The 18,367-nt window shown below is 42.7% G+C and overlaps 1 protein-coding gene across 1 annotated transcript in view; it reads left to right on the top strand.

The window, feature by feature from the left end:
• The window catches only part of dnmt3bb.1 (DNA (cytosine-5-)-methyltransferase 3 beta, duplicate b.1), a 61,887-nt gene that overhangs the window by 18,430 nt on the left and 25,090 nt on the right, over positions 1 to 18,367 (top strand). The window contains exons 3-6 of the mRNA XM_083976294.1: positions 10,444 to 10,594; positions 10,866 to 10,951; positions 11,062 to 11,196; positions 12,892 to 13,035. Of these exons, the coding sequence (XP_083832420.1) occupies positions 10,444 to 10,594; positions 10,866 to 10,951; positions 11,062 to 11,196; positions 12,892 to 13,035 (516 nt within the window). The remainder of the gene's footprint in view (positions 1 to 10,443; positions 10,595 to 10,865; positions 10,952 to 11,061; positions 11,197 to 12,891; positions 13,036 to 18,367) is intronic.

The raw sequence follows: 18,367 nt of genomic DNA, 5'->3' as shown, positions 1-18,367 counted from the left end.
CCTTCATGGAATTCACAACCGGATGTGACATTTTGGAAGGAATTAAACAGATGTTTCAGAATGCAATGCAATATTAAAGGGATACTTCACCCAAAATGTGTAATACACACAAATGTTCTACTCACTGTCATGCCAAGAAGGGGTTTGGAGAACTTTCGGAGTTAAACGCTTTTGGAGTTTCAGGGGGGGTCCGGCTGGCAATGGATTTTCATATAATGAGTTCACTTTTGAATCATCGTGGCTTCAGGACACTTGGGTCAGTACGGACGAGCAGTATGGAGGTATCTGGATGTTTCATAGTGTGTGTTTTGGGCGATTCAAAAGTGAACTCTATCTGCCGCCATTATATGAAAATCTGTTTCCAGCCGGACCCCGCCTGGAACTCCAAAAGCATTTTGATGACTCTGAAAGTTCTCCAAACCCTTCCTTGGCATGACGGTGAGTAGGCAATTGGTGAATTATTGATTTTGAGTGAAGTATCCCTTTTTAAGAGAAATCTGAATTTTATAGCCATATGTGTATAGCTATTAGAATAAAACAGAATACACAAGGATATCTTTTTTTTATTCAATTTGTTGTAAATATAACATCGTATAGTAACATTTTGTCACGTGTGTATCGTTTTGCCGCCGTGCCGCTTGTTTGTTTTTCCCATTCCGTCTGGCGGCTGTTGTCCGTCTGCCTGATTCCATGTGAATGCGGTGTAATAATAGAAAGGACAAGTCCATATTGGGGTTGTGTAACAGTGAGCGAACCCAGGCATACACTTGGTTTCAGAACAGTTAATGTTGAACACACACACTGCACGCTTGCAGTGTGTTGTGTTGAGACTTGCAGCTTCGCAGAGAAGAAACTGCTCCGACAAACTCGACCCGAGGCGCAAATATTGAGACAATTGGGGAGTTATTATTGCACACTTCTTTGTTATCAGACCATAACACCCCGAGATCCCCATAGCCCCTCAGGTGATGCTTTTACTGCACGCCGCATTTTTGCAGACATCCGCTCCAGACCTGCACTTCTAATCATTTAGGCCCCGCTAAGATGTTTTGACAGCGCAGTCGGAGCGCCCCGGGGCCGACTGTTGCTCACTGTGGAATGTGTGTGTGTGTGTGTGTGTGTGACGTAGGTTATTGAGATCTGCATGGTCCAAGCACTCTGCCATGTAGAGTGTGCGGGATGCATTGAGCCGGATCTATACGAACACTTTTTGGTAGCGGTGGACTAGCTAGGAGGAGTGCTGACAGAAGTTGTAGTTGTAGTTGTGGTAGTGGCTGTGATGTTTGTATTGTAAAAGAGAGCAAAGGGAGGCAGAGGAGTGGAAAAGGATCATTTGTGCTACTTTAATGCTTCATTGGGCAAGTTCATGTCTGCCAGCCTCGGAGAGGAAGAGGAGGAGGAGGAGGAAGAGGAGGTTAATGGAGGATATTGATGACAGTCCTCTACACGTCAACCTGACTGACATTAAATACCGTTTTCAGTTGTCATCCGAAACCACCAGAGGAGCCGGGTCAGCGTTTCACGCACCAGTAAAGAATTTGTCGGAGCTACAGGCCGAACTTTTTTTTTTTTTAAGTGCTTTTCTCATTTCTTACCGGAGCAGCGGAAGATTTCCTGCCTTTTATCATTTTCACCCTCATCTCAAAGAGACCGGGTTTACTGGGTTTACTCCCCACAAAACCCGTGGTCCTGCTCCCTTTTTCTCTCTGTGCACCGGCAGCAGTTTTTCCCTCCTCGTCTTTTTTTTTTTTTTTTTTACAAAAGCTGCTCAGAGAGAGAGAGAGACGAAGAGAGGGAGAGTAGTAAAGAGTTCAACAGAAAAGAAATGAATGGAGGAAATAATAGAGGACGGGGAGAGAAGAAAGTGAGGGCGAGGTGAACGAGGGCGGCAGGGTTTTGTTTCTGTTCAGCAGCGCAAAAGGAATTTTAAGTCGGGTTTTCTACAGCTGTAAAAAATAAATAAATGAGATGAAAATGTTTGAATGAGATGAAGTGGAGCAAAAAAAAATCTATTCATTGCAAAACACAAGCAGCTTTTCTGTGAGTTTTATTTAATTTATATTTTGCTTCATAGGGGGAAAAAAAACGCATCTCTTTTAGTGATGACACAACAAACAGCTGACTGTGCTGTGAGTTGACTGACTCATCATCTCTGGGAAACTGTGACACAGCCATACTGCTGCATACCTCAAAGGAGGCGGAACAAGCAGTGTCTCTGAAGTGTGTGTGTGTGTGGGGTTAAGAACTGGTAAACATCATTACCTCATTGCTTATTGGTTCCCTTATTGCTTCCTTCTACTTCACGTGCCTGGCAAAACACTAACATTACAGTCTTGGACAGCACGAAGAGCAACAAGTAAGTGCAGGAAGTGATCATACTGAGTGAGAAGTGGCCCAAACTTTGGCTTAGTTCCACATACAGTAGGGGTGGAGCCATACATCGATCTACATATCAATCACGAATTGGTACATTTTGGGCCATCGTGTAGCTCAGTGGGTAGAGCAGGCGTCCCATATGCAGCTGTCCTATATATTAAAAGCATAAAAGCCTAAATAATAATAATGATAATTTACAAATTGATACATATTATCTTTTATTGGGTGTGCCTTTTATTTTGAAAATCCCCTGGCTTTCCCTAACCGTTTCCACCCGAGTGTGCACACGTTCAAACGAAATGCGAGCGGCAAGCAGCCAGAAAAAATGCCTCAACTAGTGAGTCACGTGCTGTGTGTGTGAGCAACCCCACTCTGAGACGAAACACACAGGAAACACCACAACAGGCCCCTTCCTGTCAATTAAAATGGTTAATAGTTTGGGTCATTGTCATGCTTCAGAGAATCTGGGCCCCGGCAGCGGTTCAGAATTCTCAGGCCTGAACCTGAATCAAGCCTGACTTCAGCCTTTCAGCGTGGTTTTAAGCTTTAATCATTATATTTTGATTGACTATTGTTTTGTAATCGATAACTTTGTTTTTTGAAGTGACTGAACGCGATGCAGCTGCAGCAGTGAGCAGAAGTTGCACTGAACGGACCTGGTCGGCTCGTCTTCAAGGGTTGTGATGAGTTTAAACTTACTGCAGTACTGAGCCTTTCCCCTGTTATTGTCCAGTGTCCTCAGTTTGCCGTCTCTAATCTTTTTATTTATGTTCATGTTTGTGGCGGGACGTGGGAGTGGGATCGGGTTAGGTGTAATTTGTTGTGAGTGACGTGGAGCAGGGAGGGAGGGGGCAGAGTGACTTGCTGCGTTCAAGTGTCGCCGTTTAAATTGGTTTAACACAACTTTCTAATTGGCAGGTTTTAAAAAAAGCCCTTGTCCGAGGTAATGATGTGGTAACTGAAGCCCGGCCCTCAGGCTGGCGGGCTTTGGGGCCCCTCGGGCTTAGAGCTAAGGTGCAGGGCTCTACTGCAGAATAAATGTGGGACAGTACTGCACTTCTGTGAAATACTATGTTGCAAATACATTTTATTTCCACGGATATATTTACCTATAATGAATGAATGAATGAATGAATGAATATATAATGAATATATCCACCTTTTTCTGAACGTCAAAAACGTAAGCCGTTCTGATAAGCCGGTTTTGCTCTTCCGGTGGAATTGAAAGTTTACGTTTCCATGGTTTCAGTAGTCACGGTAAACGCATGGATCTTTCTTTTTTTCTTTTCTTTTTTTTTTCATTGAAAATCTGTCAAACGCATGGATCATCACGCAAGCTTTTAACAATCAGTGTTTCCCATACATTCATTTATTCGTGGCGGCCCGCCACAAAAAATTATGTATCCGCCACGAATAGATTTTTCTACTTTTGACTCGATCAACGCAATATCGTTCCGTTTATTCATCTCCGCATTTACCGTAACTATGACAACTAGTGAAACCATGGAAACGTAAGAATTCCACCAGAAGAGCAAAACCGGCTTCCGTTTTTGACATTCGGAAACTTGTGGATAAGATGTACAATTAGCCAGATTCATGTCATCACTCGGGGTGGGAAGATTCAACGCCGTCACATAACGTTACCGTTTACGTTAGCAGGTGCAGCTAATGCTGGCTAACTTAATTCAAATCAGTTTAACCCAAATGTTGTTTTACTTTGAAATATGGCCCGATGTCCCTTCAGACGTTGACAACCCATGGCTTCCTTAAATCTGTATCAACCGGGAAGTGATGAAAGGAAAGCAGAACATCAGACTCCCAACGTTTGTACGGCTTGCAGCCAGCAGTTATACGGTTTGTTTACCCACCCGGAGTGATGGCGAAAGGAAAGATGGCGACGCTGTGAATATGGTCAATGGAACTCTGTTTGGCTTCTCTTGGTTTGGTTCTTTTGGAACAGCTACAGCTGCTTGAACTTCCACTAAAACTGGTTTAATTGGTGTGAGTCGTCCTGTAGCGTTTGTTTCTGTATCGTCTTCACACATCCCTCTCCCTCACCTGACTTTGAGATCATTCATCAGAAGAGTGTGGGAACGCTGAGGTAGATACTCGTAACATTGAATTCCTACAGGTGTCGCGGTCGGACCTCTGCTGCGGATTTATCGTGCAAACGCCAGGTGTAAATGTATGAACGTGAAATCCGAAGCTGCTGAGATGAAGCTCGGGGGTCGGCATGTCTCTCATTAAGTCATACATCACGTGGCGTTGTGTTGGTGATGACGGAGCGCGCCACGAAGGTCAGAGCCGCGGTTCCTCCCAGCTGTGAGCCTTCATCACATGAGGCTGGGGAGGGGGAGGGGTGGTGGTGTTATCACTTTTTTTTTTTAGTCGAGAGCAGAGTTGTGGTCGTTGGTTAAACCATCCCGTGGCTCAAACACAGCTTTTATAGATTAAACCAAAAAAACATCTGTAATTGAAGCAGTAAATGAAATGGATAATGACTGGGCGGACGCGGGTTGATTGTATGAAAATGTATCGGCAGCTATTTTCATTTTTCTAACTGCATGAGATCAGCAAAGATCCTCTTTATTTCTGGACTTAAATAAAACAAAAGCTGACTCGTGGTCTGACAGCTCCCGTCTCCCTGTGTCTCTGTTGGACAGATGGGACGGATCACTGACTTGCACAGTAGTGCTAACACAGTATAAACATGTGTGCTGCCTGCCTTCTCCAGCAGCTGCTCCCGTCGCCGTCATCACTCACTCTCCCTCTTAACCCAAACTGTGCTCATTTCTTGCCACACACACACACACACACATACACATCCTCCAGATCTATTAGATGAACACACTGTGGTGACTGTGGCTCACACACGGCGGCTGACATCGGCGTACCTCTGCCTCTCTGACTCGGGTTCCTCCAGGAGCAGGAGGAGCAGCTCTCCGTTAAACTGTTGCACACTCCTTGCACAAGTTCACCGAGTTCATTTATTATAGGGGAAATTTGGCATTGAAAACACACACATATGCGTGCACACACACACACGCACGCGCACACACACCACATGCGTTCCCTGTTTTATGACGACGAACAATCACAAACAGCCTCAGATATGCATAGCTGTGATTTGCGTTAAAGTTGGCGAAGTGTCACAGTTTTCCATCTGTTTCACAGCTGCTGCTGCTTCTCTCTTTCTCTCTACTTTGTTCCTGATGTTTTCCTCCAAAGATTACAGAGAGCAGTTTGGGAGGTTGGACTTGATCATCTGTAAAATAGGAATTGAAAGAATGCCAACCACAAGTGGCATCAGAAACGAGGTTTGAGATGTGAAACGTCCCATATTTGACGCTTTTTTTTGTGTGTGTTTTTTATTTAAAATGTTGAGCCATAAGAACATTTCTGGTTTTAAGGAGCCAAAAACCATCTCGGTGTAGTTTTGTTGTGACATCACCAAGTTACAGAAATCCTAACACCTTGTTCTAAGGCTCAGTTTCTGAATACAGGCTGTTTGCATTTGTGGACTGAGGCTTTGATACTTTCACAGTGTTAATGTAGAACTTAGAGCTGATTTACTGATCAGTAACATAACAGTAGAACAGTAAAATGAAAGCTCTTATTGAGAAACACTGTGAAGCTGTTGCAGTCGGCTTGTTAAGAACAAGCTAATGGCAGCTGTCTGTGGAGTACGGTGGCCTGGAGGTGCAAATCAACATTACAAAACATAAAACACTTTTACAAATTCTGAAACAAATTTACATTTCAGAAAACAAAACTACAAGTCTTAAAACAAAGTTACATTTCAGAAAACAAATTTACATTTTAGAAAACAAAATTACATCTCAGAAAACACATTTACAAGTTGCAAAACAAAATTACAATTCAGAAAACAAATTTACAAGATGCAAAACAAAATTACATTTCAGAAAAAAAAATTACAAGTTGTAAAACAAAATTACATTTCAGAAAAAAAAATTACAAGTTGTAAAACAAAATTACATTTCAGAAAACAAATTTACAAATTGCAAAACAAATTTACATTTCAGAAAACAAAATGACAAATAACATAACACTTTTACAATATCTGAAACAAATTTACATTTCAGAAAACAAATTTACAAGACACCAAACACTTTTACAAACACCAAGACACATTTACAAGTGGCAAAACACTTTGACAAACTGCAGAAACAAATTTACAAAAAGGCCAACATCAACCGGAAAGGGAATGTACCAACCCCGGGGTTGACCCGGAAGTGAACGAGGAGCGGTCATGACGAGTTCTCGTCGTCAATGGCTCATGTGCTTGCCACAATAGGGGCAAAACATTACTCTTTCGCTCATCTCAGGTCTCCGTTAGCTTCTCCATTGACGACGAGAACTCGTCATGACCGCTCCTCGTTCACTTCCGGGTCAACCCCGGGGTTGGTACATTCCCTTTCCGGTTGATGTTGGCCTTTTTGTAAATTTGTTTCTGCAGTTTGTCAAAGTGTTTTGCCACTTGTAAATGTGTCTTGGTGTTTGTAAAAGTGTTTGGTGTCTTGTAAATTTGTTTTCTGAAATGTAAATTTGTTTCAGATATTGTAAAAGTGTTTTGGTCTTTGTAAAAGTGTTATGTTATTTGTCATTTTGTTTTCTGAAATGTAAATTTGTTTTGCAATTTGTAAATTTGTTTTCTGAAATGTAATTTTGTTTTACAACTTGTAATTTTTTTTTCTGAAATGTAATTTTGTTTTACAACTTGTAATTTTTTTTTCTGAAATGTAATTTTGTTTTGCATCTTGTAAATTTGTTTTCTGAATTGTAATTTTGTTTTGCAACTTGTAAATGTGTTTTCTGAGATGTAATTTTGTTTTCTAAAATGTAATTTTGTTTTCTGAAATGTAAATTTGTTTTCTGAAATGTAACTTTGTTTTAAGACTTGTAGTTTTGTTTTCTGAAATGTAAATTTGTTTCAGAATTTGTAAAAGTGTTTTATGTTTTGTAATGTTGATTTGCACCTCCAGGCCACCGTAGTGGAGTCTGTTTATCCTGCTACAAATCACAAAAACTTCTAGCTGAGACAAATCAGTCCCGATTAACAAGAAAATACTTGTTAAAAATCTTTCTTGAACGTTTTTTAAAATCAGCATCATATTTGAATGTACAATAGCCTATCATTTAATGATGTGCTGGTATCAACCGCCCACCGCCTAATTTACCAGCCAACAGCTGAAAAGGAGAGTACCGGCACATATTTTTTCCCACTTAAAGAGTAACTAAACCCCTAACCCAAATATAAACCCCAAAAAACAAATTTGGGTATGAAGTAGTGTTGTCAATTGATTCTGGTCCAACTCTTGACATTTTAGTCAAAATATTTCAATTTGGTGTATTTTGTTGTAAAAATGTAATAGTGACTGTCCTCTATGGGTTGAAACACGGCTATTACAATCAAATTTTGCTATTGGCTGAGATGGAGGTCGATGACGTGTCCATGTGTGTTTATTACTTTTTTTCTCTCCTTAGTGTGATTTTGCGGGTGTAAATGGGTGAAGCAGGTGTGAATTTCCAGCTTAGAGCACGTCAGCCAAAACTGAGGGGTTTAGTTACTCTTTAAAGGGGAACTATGCAAGATTTATACCTTCCTTTTTTCTTTAATTTAACAGCTTCGTAGTAATTGTGATGGTTAAATAAATGACTTCTAACTTGTCACAGGGAGGGTGGAGGCTCTCTGCCTTCAAGGTAGCGTCTCTTGGTTGTAAACCAACCTTGCAAGATTAGCGCCTCCGACGCGGTGGCCCAGCTCTCGTCTCTGCGGCAGCGGGACACAACCGCGCCCCGTAACCCATAATCCCTTGTTTGTGACAGATGAGACTACACAAATATACAGTACACATCGTAATGCTCTTATGATACATAACGTCATCCGGCGCGCCATGGATTGCTTTCTCTCGCCGGCTTTGTTGAAAACAAATGCACATGGAGGGTTAGCAAAACAGCAGAAAAGCACCCGGACTTGCATAGTTCCCCTTTAAAGCACTGGCCATTGATATCCATGTTGTGTTGTCAGCACCTGTTGATCAATGGAACAGTGACACCACTGGTAGAACTGTGCATGTGCAGCTTGATGCAAGTGTGCACCTACATACACATACAGTGCGTACTGTATAGGCGTGCACACTCTCCTTAGGCGTTACCTGAACACATTAGCCCCCCTGCATCTTTTGGTTGTTTTATTCTGGGTTGGGTTAAATCACTTCTGTAAGTGTGATGTTGCAGGTTCAAGTCCAGACAGGGCTGAGCTGCATGGCCGGTTCAGGTGGAGGAGGAGGAGAGATGAGGCCATGCTCGCGCTCTCTCTGTCGTTCCAAACACATGACTCACTCAGTCAGCATAGATTTATCATCCACCGTGTAGCGTTTACTTCAGGTGCAGTCGGACAGGCAGGCGTGCCCGCCGGCCCTCTGACATGTGAGTTTTTCTGTGACTTTGAGCTGAGCAGAAATGGGTTTCATTGATGTGAAGGCCTGGCCCTGAGGGAAGGGGAGCTGCTGCTGCTGCACCTTCGAGGGCATTTATCTCGTTTGACACCTTTTTTTTTTGTTTGTTTAACACATTCAAAGTTTTTCTTTCATGAGATTAGAAGATTTAGGATGTTCAGCGCCTCACATGTCGGCGTCACACTCTGTGCTGGCGATGACAGAGTTGCAGGGCTGTGTGACAGTTACACGGCTGGAACTTGGTGGACTAATTCATCATGGGAACACAATCGCTCTTTATCTGGGGCTTTGGGAATGTCGAGCATTGATGTCAACTTTCTCCTCGTCCTCGGCTCTGGGTGAGCCTGTGTGGAGGCAACTTGAGTATTTGTTCTTCACTAGTTTCTGTGAAGGTGTCGCTACATGTCAGGGCTGCGTATAAAAATACATTTCCATTTCAAATATTTCTCCAGTTTTTGATTTTAAATTTCTATGGAGGAGAAACAAGTTGTTAATCCAGGATTTGGTGGTGAAACTACTGAAGCTTCAGTTTTGAACATAAAATGACCCAGAATTCCTTTCTGTAATCCCGGTAATTCAGCTTTTATTTTAAAAACCAGCTGCTACTAAAATAACAACTTTCTCTCCTCCCCAAATTATACACAGTGATCTAAACAGAGCAATGTGAAAAATATCAATTAATTGAAAATGACTGAATTTAATTAGCTTTTGGTCATAGTGCATATAGCACAAAATAACCTGCATGGCCCAAGGTGCTACACGTGCACTACTGAATTATATTTAATAAAACAACAAATATGAAATTAAATCAAATTCATTACAAGTCAATAAGAGCATCTTTTTTTTAAAAATTTTTTTAATTAAAGTACTAGGTGTTGCACACACCCGCCCGCTCTCGCTCCAACCTTCAATTGTACTGGTTGCCAGGTACACCTATAGGGAGCGGCTAGTAGCTAAAGCTAAGCTAACGCTAACCGTACGAGCAGCAGCTCCGGTGTTGACAGCAGACTGGAAACACATCTGAATCATTTCACACTAACTCGCCTGCAGACAATCCCGACAAACCTGCAGCATCAAGCCTGCACCAGAAACGTTACAGTACCGGCTGACTGTTAGTTAGCATTAGCATTAGCACGATGCCATTTCTCCACAGAGCTATCATGATCTGGCAACGTACTAATGCTGTTAGCGCAGAGATCATTTCATGTCGACGTTGCCAACGTAACCAGATGTAAATATTTATATATTTTGGACCCGTCAAAGTTTATAAAACAATTATTTATATACTTGTAAAATTATACTTTTATTCTGCACCCCTCTAGACGTTCTGTGGATGTATTATTTTTGAAAAATTTATCGTTTTGATGAAAAAGTTGTAGCTATGACCTTTAAACAGAAAGATCAATAAGTTACATAAGATCAATATCTGCTTTTACCAATAGTATCTGTCCTGTGTGCTGCTCATCAGTCCGATCGGCTGAGCAGCTCCAGCCCCTCCCTCACTCAGGTCTCTGAATCCACCTAATCACCCCTTGCTTTTGTGTCTCTGAACCACCGTCCCCTCACACCGCCGTCCCTCTGTCCTCAGGCACCCGTGAACGGAGACGCGTCTTCGGCCGAGGGCCTGTCAGAGAACGACAGCGGCGTGGAGCTGACCAATGAGAACAGCCCTCTGACTGCGGCCGAACCACCCTCCCCCTTCAGCCCCAAACAGAATGGAGACGCTGCCTCTCCTCAAGGTAACACACACGTGCACATGCATGCACACAGAGACACACCTTTTTTTTTTTTTGGAAATCAGAACATAGAAGACAAGTTTGAATAAACTTATCTAAAGTCATGTTCGTCCTTGTTTCGGGGACTTTTGTCTCTTCTGGTCTTTCTACTGTTTGGTCTGAGAACAGATCCCTGGTTGAGACTTTGATCTGTGGCACGAAAGTATTGTGTTTCTTTTCTACCATCTGTCCCATCATCTGTCCATCTCCTCCCTCCCTCTCTCTCTCTCTCTAGATGATAACCAGTGTTCAGGTGGAAGCAGGAAAAGGAGCAGAAAGAAGACAGAGGAGGAGGAGAACACCTGGGACTCCTGCAGCGAGGTACAGCTGCACACACACTGTGGCTGGTCTGGTATGTCATCTGTGGGGTGATGTACGTGATATTTGATCCACTCTGTGTGTGTGTGTGTGTGTATGTGTGGGCGTGTCAGGAGGAAAAGGCATCAGGAGCGTCTCAGCCGGGTTTGAGACAGAGACCTGTACCCAGAACCATCTTCCAGGCCGGTCTGACACCGCACACTAAACCTCGCAGACCGAACCGCAAACAGGAGCACAGCGTGATCGTGGTATATACAGGCACACACACACACTATACCTCCACTGCCTGTTTCTCTTCTTTTTTTCCTTTTTCTTTTCTAAACCTCATGTGCCGTCTCTCTCTGTCCCGTACTTCCCCCTTGACCCACCGTGGTCTAGCGCTGCACCCTCCAGCTCACATATGAAGCTCTTCTAGTTTGATAGTCTAGGTTCAATGGAGGGCTGGCGACGGTCACAAAAACTCAACTCGACTCATCTCAAACTTTATTTATAGAGGAGCTATGCAAGTCCGGTTGCTTTTCCTCTGTTTTGCTAACCCAGCCTCCATAGACTCAGCTGACTGGATGTGTCATGGCGGGCTGTTCCAGAGCCCAGGAGCAGCCGCAGCAAAGGCCCGGTCACCTTTGGTCTTCAGCCTAGTTTTAGGGACGACCAGTAGCAGCTCTGGCCAGGGAGCTCAGAGCCCGTCCACACGGACACGCGTTTCAGTGAATCCATATAAGTGTTTTTTTTTTGTTTTTTTTTAATAAGTCTTTTTATTTGGTTTTTCGTTCACATACAACAACAATTCACACACACAGTGTATGCAAGAAAGCTTATAAGAAAATTAGCAGTTGGTTGTCCTACACAATGTATGTTGAAAGCAACGACAAACTTAAACTGAGCCGGAACAGCTCCTATGAACCACTATTAACCCTTATCCCTTCCCCACCCACTGTTAGATAAAGGAAAAGAAAGAATCCATATAAGTGTTTTATCGTTTCCGGGGGTGAGGATGAAAATGGTTCCCAGAGTGGTAAAAAAAATCTGAAAACGCAGCCCCAACGTTTTCGTGTAGACACCCAAAACGGATCTTTTGTGAAACAACGATGTCATACCCCCCACCGCTTTGACCCTTTAACCTGAACCACACCACTAGATGATTACACTCTATGGACGCAACGACAACAACAAGGGCCAACTAGCTACTGTCGCTCCCTCTGACTAAATATTCTGCAGGACTAACAGCGCATCCATCTTTGAAAAAGTTTCCACCCTTTGTGGCGTTAAACAATAAAGACAAACGGAATCAGATGATGTTTTTCATCTGGCAGCTGTCTGTGTGTCCTTCAGAACATATTTAATTGAGCCTACACTTCCTGCTGACCTTTTGCCTTCATGATTTTAACATTTACTCTTAGATCTAGCCCTAATGTCAGTTGGAGTGACGACCCTGACACTTAGGTGGATACACCTGGCCTGAATAAACACAAACATCACGCCATGTTCCTTCGCTCCTCTCTACTTAACATAGTTGTTTTGCAGCGTAGTGGAAAATTCTTAAGGATGGTTCAGGATGATTTTTTTTTTTTTTTTTAGTTTTCACTTGCCCACATCTGGTTTCCTCAACAATTCAACACGCCCGTTAGTCAGAAAAGGAGGGAATGTGACTTTGATATCTCAAACGGAGCATATCAGAATAAAACGTGTTGACCTTTTTTCCTCTTTGACTCCATTTTTAACAACCCACATCCTCATCCTGTCTTACACTCCTTCTCATTTCTCACTGTCTGATTTTATCTGCAGGGTGCTTCTGCAAAAACTTCATCTCAGCTTTTCTTTTTCTTTTTTTATTCACAACTGAGTACTTGAGCTCTGACTTTTTTTCCCTTAAATGAAGCTTCTCTGTTTCTGTTGCATTCTGTCTCTTGACTCTAACGTGTTTCCCTCCCCTCCTCCGTCAGTGTGCAGCCGGCCCTCGGACAGTGGTGGTGGTGCCTAGCGAGGTCCCTGAGGCCCCCCGTCTGGAGCTGATGGAACAAGACTCCAAGGATTCGGCACAGAGCAGCACCACCACGTCCAGCTCTGAGGCCCAGTCAGAGTATAATGTAAGATGTGTGTGTGTGTGTGTGTGTGTGTGTGTGTGTGTGTGTGTGTGTGTGTGTGTGTGTGTGTGTGTGTGTGTGTGTGTGTGTGTGTGTGTGTGTGTGTGTGTGTGTGTGTGTGTGTGTGTGTGTGTGTTTGAGAGATTTGGACATCATGACATTAGTGACTGATAGAACGGCATACGTATATACAGGGATTGCCAGGGTCCACCAGGGACCACCAGTGGTTCTCAAAGTGTGGTCCGGGGACGCCCAGGGGTCCGTGAGTCCGTCCTCGAAATTTTACCACTTTTTTTTTTCAAGTTTTTTTTTTTCCCAGAATTTCACGCCATTGGCCCTAATTTGAAAGTACACTGACTAAAAAATGTAACGCTTTTCAGTTTCAGAACAAATATTTGTGTATTTCTGGTGTTTGTTTTAAAATGTTGTCCAATGGAGGGTCCGTGGTCTAATTTGTATCAGTTCACATTCGTTAACGTAACTCTAATGAATGAAATTTAAAAAAAATAAATTAAAAAAAAGTGCGGTGAAAGTAGCCTATTAGGGAGGACATTTTTGGACAGATTTAACAAAGAGCATACGGTGTAAAATGTTTAGGCAACCATTAGTTTTATTTCAGTCTTTTTTATTTATTTATTTAAAGAAAGCTAAGACCTGTGGGATTACTACAGACATGTCTGGAGTAGGCTACAGTAGAAAATGTAAATTTTTCATCTCTGCCTAGTAAAAAAACTAACAAAAATCACATTAGAGTAAAATCTACCTTTGAATCATGGGATATCAGGCAAATTAATAAGTAATGTGTAGGCTAGCTGTGTAAAAGTAGATGGTAAAAAAAATGAACCTGAGCAATTTTGCAGCTGTTTTATTATCAGAGATACGTATGTCCAGGTGGAATTTGACCTTTGGAAAACTAATTATATTTCACTAGTAGCCTGTGTCATAATATTCACTCCATCCAAATACAACTGTTTTTGGCTCATTTTGATTTCACCTAGACCTCTTCATATTTTCCCATTCAAAGAAGACCATACAACCGAAATGAAGTTTGACACCAATAATTTACTAATAGAAAATATGCATAGAAATGTGAAATACTACATAGCTAAACAACATGAATAACCAATTATAACACAAACCAAAATAATTTGCTGCAACAAGGAGCAGTCAGATGTATGTTTGTGGTAACTATAAGGAAAAGCAAACAAACTTCCTGGGCCTGTTTCAAAGTGAGGAACACAGCTGACGCTCCAGAAGGAAGTCACCCCAAAAATAGTAGGCTATAGCTATGGTAAAAAAGAGTGCACACTTCACCCTAGAAACCTGTTCATCTTTATGTTAACAACCAGGACCTTCACATTGCATTTCAGACTTTTTTTTTCGAGCTGGAATTAAACTTTATAATATAATATTTTTGCTACTCTGTGGCTGCTACGAGTGTGAGGAGCTAGTCTCCTGTTTGTAATAGATGGTGTGTTCTCATCAGAATTCAGTGAAGTTGGGTCTTCTCTGGATGACCACTAGTGATGATAATATCATAAAAATGGGATTAATCTAATATGATGTGTGTAGTTTTTATCTGTCAAAGTGCACCAGATTGAAGCCTTATAATATAAAATTGCCCCAAATTTCTGACACCCCCACCCCGCCACCCCCCCGCGCACCAAGCCTAAATGACCTCGGTATTTCAAAAATCCTGGCTACGGCCCTGTCTGCGGGAGACTTTGAATTAGATCTTAGATCTAGTTTTACAAACATGTCGGCTTGTTTGAAGTAAACAAACCATCTGACGCTGTCCGTGGAAAAAAAATTGCGGCTTTGAGGGATGTAAACAGCCTAAGCAGCGGAACTTCCATCCGCTCCCATTCATCGCTGCCGTGGCGATGCGGGGACAGACACAACTACCGCAAAACAGGAGCAATTAAACTGAAAATCTTCAGATTCCTTCTTTTAGACCCAAAATGTTAGGAAAATACAGCCCCGAGTTGGATTTGCCCGGAATTGTCCTTTAATCCGTTAAGAGAAAGTGGAAGAGTTTAACTGCAGACATCAGAGAGTCTGTGTGAAATGAGCTGAAGGAAAAGAGCGAAGGAGGAGGAGGAGGAGGAAAAGCTGCCGGAGAGAGAATATTTAAAAAGAGGAAGTGGAGGTTTGGCAGCGACTGAAAGTGGAGGAGGGTAACTCCCCTCACAGACCTCACAACCTCCTCCACCTGGCCTTGTGTTGGTGCAGGTGGCCACACACACACGCACACACGCACACACATACACATGCACACAACCACAAGCGCCTTGCTATGCAGACTGGTGGTCGTCATGACCTGAATGAAACTATTGATACTGAGCAAACAGTGTGTGTGTGTGTGTGTGTGTGTGTGTGTGTGTGTGTGTGTGTGTGCGTGTGTGTGTTTACCACGGGCCTCCTTTCAGATGCATCTCCCCGTGTTTGTGTGTTTTCACTGCCTGGACTCAGTGGAGCGTCGCCTCCTTCATCCGAGTCAGACTCCATTACAAAGCCCTAATGGGTGTTCTCTCTTAAGGCGGACTGAGGGGATCACGGAGCCGCGGGCTCTGTCGGGATTCGCCCGTGTGCATAGAAATCCCACCTGCTCATAAATCAACAGGCTGAAATGGGTCAATTATGGCATTATCAGGGATGTTGACTGTTTTCTGTTCACCAAGAGGCTGAACGTGCAGAACAAACAGCAGGAACAAAGGAAACACCTGAGCAAACAAGGAAATCAGGCTGCGCGGACATTTACAGGCAGGTGCAGGGCGATGCCAAGGTGGCCACATACTCTGCACTTCATGTTTGTCATGCTTTTAAGATTAAGAGGTTAATCTTAATTGAATCCAGATTTTGTATTGATCCATTAAGGGAAACTTCACACTCTGAGAACTGTGTCACTTTTAGTTTTGAGGTTAAAGGGATACGCCAACATTTTTTTTCATGTCTTGCCTCACTCCCGAGTCCATGACAAGCAGATAGACGCCATCCTTTCGACTGTGCGTGCAGTAACAAGGGAGATAGAGCCCGCCACGACTAAATTATTGCCACCACTGCTTCAGTATTGGGGCAGACGCACAATAATAATCTACCAGTTACTATTACTTTGCACCCTTTTCCACTACACAGTTACAGCTCTACTCGGCTCAACTCGATTTAGGTCATTTTCCATCACAGCTGAGATCTTCATAGTTTCTCCTCAGTGTGGGCGGGGTCGTCATATCACGGCGGCTACGGCCACATCGTCTCGCTCTCTTTTTTCGACCCTCTCGTCAGCTCCAAACTCACTCGTCTGCACCTCGGTTACAGACACTGTTGTTTTCCACACAGCAGTCAATTAACTTATGTAAAAGAATAACAAATGTCTCAGTTACAGATCAGTGGTGTGTTTTGAAAATTAGCGCATTTGATTCTCGTGTCAGACGTCACGCTTGAGTGGAAGTGGAAAAACAAAAATAAAATAACCCCCGCCACTCCTTCAAAAAATTCTAGCGGAAACACTGTAGTATATTATTATTATTTTGTTGTATGTGAAGTTTCAGGTTTTTTTTTTTTTCATATATAAGAGTGTGCAGCAAGTGAAGTAGACTCAGCAGTAGAACTTAAAGCTATATGGTATGGAGGATTTCTTTCTTTCTCTCTGGATCCACTGTTAGACGTGGTGACTGGAGAAAGTTCACAAGTTTCTTCTAGTTTTTTTTTTCTTCTACCTTTCAGTTTGGCATCAATCAAGCTGATATTTCCAGCCTGTTGTTTCAGGCCTCCCAACCAATAGAGGGTTTTTTTGGGGGGGTTTTCTCAGCTTTTGCACAACACAGATATCATTACAGATCTCTGTCGGCGTGTCCAACCATCAGTCCTGCTTCCTCTTCCTCCTCCTCCTACTCTGCCAGATGAGATATCTGTCATCTGTCAGAATCTGCTCTTTTCCCCTCCTCAGTTTTCCCCTCCTGCAGCCTGAGGAACAGCTTCCAAACAAGTTACCAAGGCCTCGTTCAGGCTGCAGCCAAAATCCAATTTTTTCTTCTCCAAATCTGATCAGAATCTGATCTCACTGTGACTGACAGACCACATTACATATTGTTTGTGTCCACATTGCATGTGTGTTATCCACAAAACGGGCAACAGTGGACTGTACCAGATCATTATATGGAGCCATGGCACAAATAGTCGAACTGCAAAGAAGCAGCAGCAAAGGCAGCCAGAGCTCCAGACTGCCCCTAAAATTTGAGATGGTGCATGTGTTTTTTTTCTTCTTTTCTTTAAATAAACAGGTGAAACATGGAATCTGTCAGGTACAGGTTGCAGGGTAATATGTGTGTGAGGATCATGAATGAAAAGTAAATGTGAATATTTGTCCAAACAGAATGAAAAAGCTCCATATAAACAGCTGAATTGGAATAAACAGGCACAAACTGAATGGAATTTCATTCGGTTTCAGAGAGGTGGAATAAATCTTTTCTTAAACCGAAAGAAATGAAAATGATCATGTAAACGTAAAACGGAATGTGACATTTCTTCACTTGCAAATACTTGAATGAAAGTTTCAAAACAATGAACTACTATGCTGATCAGACCATAGATCTCCATCTTTGATCATTCATGGGATGTTTTGATTTCTAGAGTTTTCAACTGCCCTGGAAATTAAAATCCGTCTGGATTTACTGGCATTGGTTCTCGGCCCGAACCCGGCCAGACTCGGCCAAAAAAGGAGGGAAAATGACCCAAATCAATTCTATATAATGTCGGCCTGCAGTGGCACATGTAAACACCCGAACGGATTAGATCATATCACATGGTAACAGTTAGGGATGCACATGATTAACCGTTTAACCGTTAACCGATAACAAGAACTTTGACCGATTAATACTATCGGTTATTTATTTATTTTATTAGATCCTTATGTCGTCAACTCATGGGGGCGTGTCCACACGTGCAGAGTTCACGTGCCTTCAGTCATATTTCGCAGCAAAAAGTTACACAGGAGGACTGACAGTATGTGCAGCAGCCCCCATGAAGGAAGATCAGACAATAAATGTAGCTACACGGACATAGATGTGCATCACCTGTAACAACGGCGCTGGAAAAAAAAAAAGAGGACGTTGCTGCTCTCCAGCCGGTTCACCTGCAGCTCTCCTGCAGATCCACAGAGGAGCTGTCAGAGGAGCTCTGCTGCTCCTTCAGTCTGGTGTTTGGCTGCACTTTGTATAAAAACAGTTCTACATTGGACGATCTAACCTCCATATGAGCGCGATCAGCTGAGACAGAGTGCACTGATCAGCTGTCGCGGCGCACGTGTGTATTTAACGGCAAAAAAAAAAAAAAAAAA

The sequence above is a fragment of the Trachurus trachurus genome (assembly GCF_905171665.1).
Source record: "Trachurus trachurus genome assembly, chromosome: 7".
In the NCBI taxonomy this organism is placed as follows: Eukaryota; Metazoa; Chordata; class Actinopteri; order Carangiformes; family Carangidae; genus Trachurus; species Trachurus trachurus.
The sequence above is the reverse complement of the archived record's forward strand: the minus strand, read 5'-3'. Positions and strand labels throughout refer to the sequence as shown.